We start from the raw sequence: 6,000 nt of genomic DNA, 5'->3' as shown, positions 1-6,000 counted from the left end.
GATCGTCCGGACCAGCGGACTTGAACACGTCCAGCCTCTCCAGAAGTACCCTAACTAACTCCTCGCTAACCCCTGGCCCAGGCGTGTCTCTCCCGGGGCCCGAGGGGGGCCCAGCAGGGAGGTGGCTGAACTGGTCCCTACTTAGGAAGACAGAGGCAAAGAAATCATAAGAAAAGGTAATCATTAAGAGAATTGTGTAGCTATAACTTAATTCTGTGTCTCAGGTTGCAGTAGAGGTGATGATCGTAGATAGGAGGTAGTCTTGTCTCTAAAGGCTGACCAATCCAGAGTTTTTTGTAGCAGTATCTAGAAGGGTAGATCTGGGGGGTCACTTACACTCCACTTCCCCTACTGCACTTTGATTTCTGGACCACCCGAAGTTTAAAACCAACTGCCTGCATTTCTAGTCAGGCAGAGCTGAGGGAGTCAATTAACTTAATGTCTCATTATAATCTACCTGTTCCCTTCTAAATTCCTAATTTCTCACCAGTTAAGCTACCCCTTATTCTGGTCCATCAGCTGCTCCTGGTAATGAAGCACCTATTTCACAGCCCCACAGATTGTTTTGAACTCATTCCAAGAACATAAGTACATAATGTTACCATTTACTGGGGCAGATCACAAGTCCATCTTGCCCAGTCTCCTGTGACCACCATGGGGTGCCACCACTTTCTGCTGGCTACTTCAGTGACTGTGGTGCAGGGGGGGCTGGGCCGCTGGTGATGGTGGCACCCTTCTCCTCAGCAGGGGCCTGTAGTGCCCTGTGAGAGTCCAGAGGATACTCACCTGGAGTTCAACCCCTCTATGCCAGTGCTCTCGAGCCATTCCTCTGCCTCCTGCACAAGTGGGTGGTGGAGTTGGTGCTTGAGGAGCCAGCCCTGTGAGTGGTTCTATCAGTGTATGCCAATGACATGCTCCTCACCATTCAGGACCCAGGCAACCTGGTGCAGGTGGAAGTCTGCCAGTCCATCTAACCCAATGGCCTCCTCTGCCTGGGTCAACTGGGTCAAGAAGTCTGGCTTGAAAGTGGGTGATGGATGGCAGGTGGATTCACTCCCACCTGCACTCCAAAACATCCAATGGACTTCAGGCTCACTGCTCTATCTGGGGCTCTACTTGTCTGCTAGTCACCTTTCCCCACTGGAGAACTGACACCCACAAGAGATCAAGATGTCTGAGAAGTTGCAGGCACGGGTGGGCCTGCTGCAATGTCTCTCCCTTCATGTAAGAGCACTGGTTGTCAACCAGCTGGTCCTGTCCATGCTATGGTACTTTCTCAACACCCAGATGGTGCCCCTGGAGTGCCTGACCAATCTCAACGGATGGGTGCTGGGGCTCTTCTGGTTAGAATGGCACTGGGTCTCCCCAGATGTCCTGAGCATCCTCTTGTGGGAGATTGGGCAAAGCCTGGTTTGCCTCCACAGCCAGGTTTATACCTTCTTCCTTCATGCTCTATAGAGGCTTTTGTACAGTGCTGGTAGCCAGGCAACATGGTACCTGATCAGCCCAGTGGTGTACTGAGGGTCCCTGGTGCCTGGGGGGCCAACACCTGCATTTGCACCTCCCCCCTCTCCCCAGGACAATCTGAGCATGGTGCGGGGCGCAAGGCAAATCAGCTTATGTGGGGCCCCACCTCTCACCCCGTGGCACATCTGCAGGCAAATTACCAGTGCATCACAGTACACTGGCCACAGGGGAGGGGTGCTAGCTGGAATTTCTGGCTGGAATGGCCAAAGAACACCAGAACCTGATGGGAGGGTGGGTGGGCCATACACAAAATGTGGGAGGTGCCCCGGCCTCTCTGGCCAGCACCCCCCCCAGGCAAGCACCTGGGGGCCATGGCCCCCTCCACCCACCCTCATTGGTATGTCACTGGATTAGCCACACCTTCCTCTACTGCTTCTGAGGTTTCTGATATGACCACCAGCTCTTCTACCTGCGAGATATCTCCAAGCAGGACCTGGAGGAGCTGCCAGATTTCTACCAGGACCTCTTCAGGGCCTGGAGGCTGGACTCCACCTTCGGGTTCCTCCTCACCAAGACCCTCCTGAAAAACTTCCAGCTGGTGGTGCTAGTCACAGAGGTCCCCAGATGTGCTGGAGGATGGTTCTGGACAACATCACTCATATCGGAGTCCTCCTGAACTATGCTGGGCAGGGGTGGGCAGAGCCTTCTGTGCTGGCCCAGCACATGGAGCTACTCACACTGCATGTTCCCTGCTGCTTACTCCAGGAGGTAAAGGCTATCTTACCATATACTGCCCTTGGCTATATCAACAAGTTCCTACACAAGGGCAGCCCCTGCACCCTGGTATCCCCCAGCCCTCTGAAGCGAGCTATGGGGCCACTGCTTCAGCAGGTTCCACTGTGCTTCCCACACCACTATCTCAGCAGGCTGGGGGATATCAAGCTGGAACAAATCTGAACAGCCCATCTGCATTAGCTCTACATGCTCATGCTCTGCACAACCCGTTATTCCATCCTCATCCCACCCTGACAACAAGTGGCAGAACAGTTTAGATGAGGGCAGAGTGAGAGTCCCCAGTGGACAACTTTGTATTTAATCCTCATCCCACAAGCCACTGGGGACCTCAGCTGGTAGCATCTCCATGGTGCCATCACCATGGGCATGTATCCACTTGGGACCTCAGCTGGTGGCATCTCCATGGACCTGTAACCACAGACATGTATCTGGTGCACTTTATGGACACCACAGACCTGCCCCTGTTGCCAACAGATACAGGCCTACATCAAGTACACCAGGTTGCAACCCTTCTTTCACCTCCTCCAGAATGTCCTGATGAGGTTCCGGCTGCAATTCTCCCTGTATCTTTTTTGTTATGCGCTCTCCATCCATGGGCCCACCAAGCCTCAGGACCTCCTACTGGGTCTGGCCAAGCTGGCCTTCTATAAGACCAGGACAGAGGCTCTGGCTGGGGATAACCTGGGTGATTGTGGGGCTGTCTTCCTGTCACTCCACTGTCCATGTCTCTGAGAGGAGTTTAACTGGTCTGTGTCCATAGGCTCCCTCAACTCATTCAGGGGGCAGTGAGCACTTGGCCAGTATGCTGTGCTTAGTGTCCTCTTCTAGATCCCTTGTAATTAACCTAAGACCTCATTCCTCTTCCTGTTTTCTTTTTTGTTGTCCCAAGTAATCATTTGGTGTGTCCTCAGTGGCCTCCCTTATTAAGGGAGGTGTATAGTTTTTCATGATGGGCCCATGACCCTACAGCACATCAAATAGGCCTGCGTCTGACAGTGGCAGAGAGCAGATGCTAAAAGGGAAAGTGAACTGTGTCTGACCAGGGTTTTTTACCCACTGTCCCTCTCTCACTTCCAGCCTCCAGCATTTAAGGTCTAGGAAGTTTAAATTCTGAGGCTGTACCCCTGAGGGGTAAGCTGCCATGAAGCAGCTTTCATTGACCCCAGGGTAAGAGTATGCTCATGGCCAATTACTACGGATTGGCTAACATGCCGTAATTTCACATCCTAATTTATCCCATGGTCAACTTGTTTCTGTTCCCATGCCTCAAGCTAAGTCCAAAAATACAGAAGCAATGAAAGAAAAATTCAAAACCAAAACTTACCCAGCTTCTGAGCCATTGCCACACAGTAAGTTATCTGAGGTGCCATTCTTTTTGGCAACATTAGCTGTAACAGAAATTAAAGCACAGTACATTTAAAATGCTTTCTAATCTAATCTTCTAGATTAATACAAATTGTAGTAAAAATGCAGTGATGTGTGTGTATGTGTGTGCGCGTGTGCATGTCCAAAGATAAAAATGGCACTATAAGAAGAAAGAAATGTTGCCTACCAATATAGTAATCAAAATGATTTGGATATGCTCGCTCTCTCTCTTTCTGTTATTCCAGTTTGGGACACCAGACAGCCCTCTGCCCCGGGTACTCACAACTGGAGTCTTTTGCCCAGCAGTATTTTTAGAGTTCACACATTCACCCCTGGCTGTCCCAAAACAAAGGCATAAAGGGCAGTGCTGGCCCAACAGCAAATCTGTTCCTATGTTGCCACAGAATCTAGATATGATAGATATTCATAGCAACAGGAAGGAGGTAAATGAACATATATGAAGACAACACAACTTGAAAAACTCCAATTACTATAAAGGTCTAAACTCTCACAGGATAGACCACCTACAGTTCACTGAACCTCCTTTGGAACACCATAATACTGGAGCCAAGACAACCTGCTTCATAACTACTGATGCTGTAGATCAGGGGTGTCAAATGTACGGCCCTTGAGCTAGATCTAGCCTTGCAGAGCTCTGGGAAGCCTATACATGTGTTCAGGGGAGGGCAGTCCATTTTAATTAGAATGGCTTTTGGGAGCTGCTCTACTTACGAGACCCTCAGTGTCTCACGGTATTAGATGAGCTTTAGTTAAAGTACCCCCTGTTATTTTGAAATGCAGGACACTGGATGCATGAGGTGCTGCAGCACACTGGAGATTGATTAATAGAGTCTGCTCTAATGTGTTCTAATCAGACATGTTGGAGCACGTGTAAAAGTGCATGTTGTCTGGCCCATGGTTTTCCTAGAGGCTGGGAATTTAAGGGTGGGTAACACAGAGTGATCCCACTGCCAAGATCTGGGGTACAGAGGCATGCTGAGAAATGTGTCAGTGGCATACAGAGCACAATGGCTGCATTAACCGTTGCTGCTGCCACATCCAGATCCAGCCTGCAAGAACCCCATGGTCCAAATATGGCCCAGGGTACTAGGTGAGTCTGACGATCCTGCCATAGCTCATGAAGTGGTGCTGGCAACATCCTGAGCTCCCTATAAGGGTGATTTAGCAATGCACTGTCTTTCCAAAACTAAGGGTATAAGATCCTCCTTATTGTCTTATGATGGCTTATAAACAACATCAATGGAAACATGCTAGAGCCTAACAGTTTGAAAATCTGAATGGTAAACTTGCAGCATAGTAACATTTTACAGTTAAGCAAATCAAACCATTTTGGTTTCATTTTGCTTAGAGGCTTGTGTTTTTCATATTAGCTGCCACACACACTAAAGAATTAAATACTGGCCATGTATGAAGATACTGCATTCAACAGACCACAGTTCAAATCTTTTGTCAGCTTTCCTGAGGTAGGGCTGCCAATCACAGGCATTTACCAAATATTTTGGCAGGATTCAGTAAAGTCCCATTAATGGAGAGTGGTGCATACCCTGCCATCCTGCCATGGAGCAAGTCACATATATGGAGTCTTCTGTATCTTCTCTATGCAGTGTGGTGTGAGGTAGCTTTCCAGGCTAGCAGATACTGGAAACTATTGAAGCCATCCGGACAAGATAGTATATAGGGGATCAACACCTCATTTGGAGATAAGGGTGCAATAACCACATGTATTTGTAAATATCCAGTCCGAGGATGTTCCTGCTCCTCAGAAATCTCTTCTGTTGGCTTAATATCATGGCGTTATTTGCATGGTAATTATGGTCTTTGCAGTAAAAGGATCTTGGGAGTTCCAGTATGTCCATGTTGGTACATTACAGGAGAAGGACACAGGGGGACACAGACGAGGGTACAAGAGTGTATGACTATCCTCAAAACCTGTTGTGTTCAGGTCTTTAAGAGATCCTAGATTTCTGTAAAATTCATAACAAGGGGCTGTGTCAAGTGGAGACTGGACAGACACCTTGCCAGGATCATTTAATCTCAGCAGTATTCGTGCCCAGAGCAGGGGGGTTGGACTTGATGATCTTTTGAGGTCCCTTCCAGCCCTTCATTTCTATGATTTCTACGATTCTATGATTTTCTAAAAGGATCCACAAATAGAACATTTATTAGGCGTATGAACCAGTTTCAAGAGAGCGCTCTGGAAAATACCTACCGCACCATCTAGTGCCTAGAGCATGGTGCTGGGAAATAGAAGATGCTGTCTCAGAGCCCCTCTGATGATGAGGTGATGGAGCCAAGGCTAGAGTCTGAATTTCCCACTCCCTTGGCAAGTGCCATAACAACACAGCTTGAGTT

At 48.8% G+C, this 6,000-nt stretch overlaps 1 protein-coding gene across 1 annotated transcript in view; it reads right to left on the bottom strand.

Moving 5' to 3' along the window:
* Positions 1 to 6,000, bottom strand: part of LOC109322526 (sodium channel protein type 5 subunit alpha-like) — a 68,827-nt gene that overhangs the window by 47,809 nt on the left and 15,018 nt on the right. Inside the window, exon 7 of the mRNA XM_019553949.1 lies at positions 3,587 to 3,650. Coding sequence (XP_019409494.1) covers positions 3,587 to 3,650 — 64 coding nt within the window. The remainder of the gene's footprint in view (positions 1 to 3,586; positions 3,651 to 6,000) is intronic.

This window comes from Crocodylus porosus, unplaced genomic scaffold (assembly GCF_001723895.1).
Source record: "Crocodylus porosus isolate Cpor-Errol unplaced genomic scaffold, CroPor_comp1, whole genome shotgun sequence".
Classification (NCBI taxonomy): domain Eukaryota; kingdom Metazoa; phylum Chordata; order Crocodylia; family Crocodylidae; genus Crocodylus; species Crocodylus porosus.
Note: the sequence above shows the minus strand (reverse complement) of the source record. Positions and strands in the feature narration are given on the sequence as shown.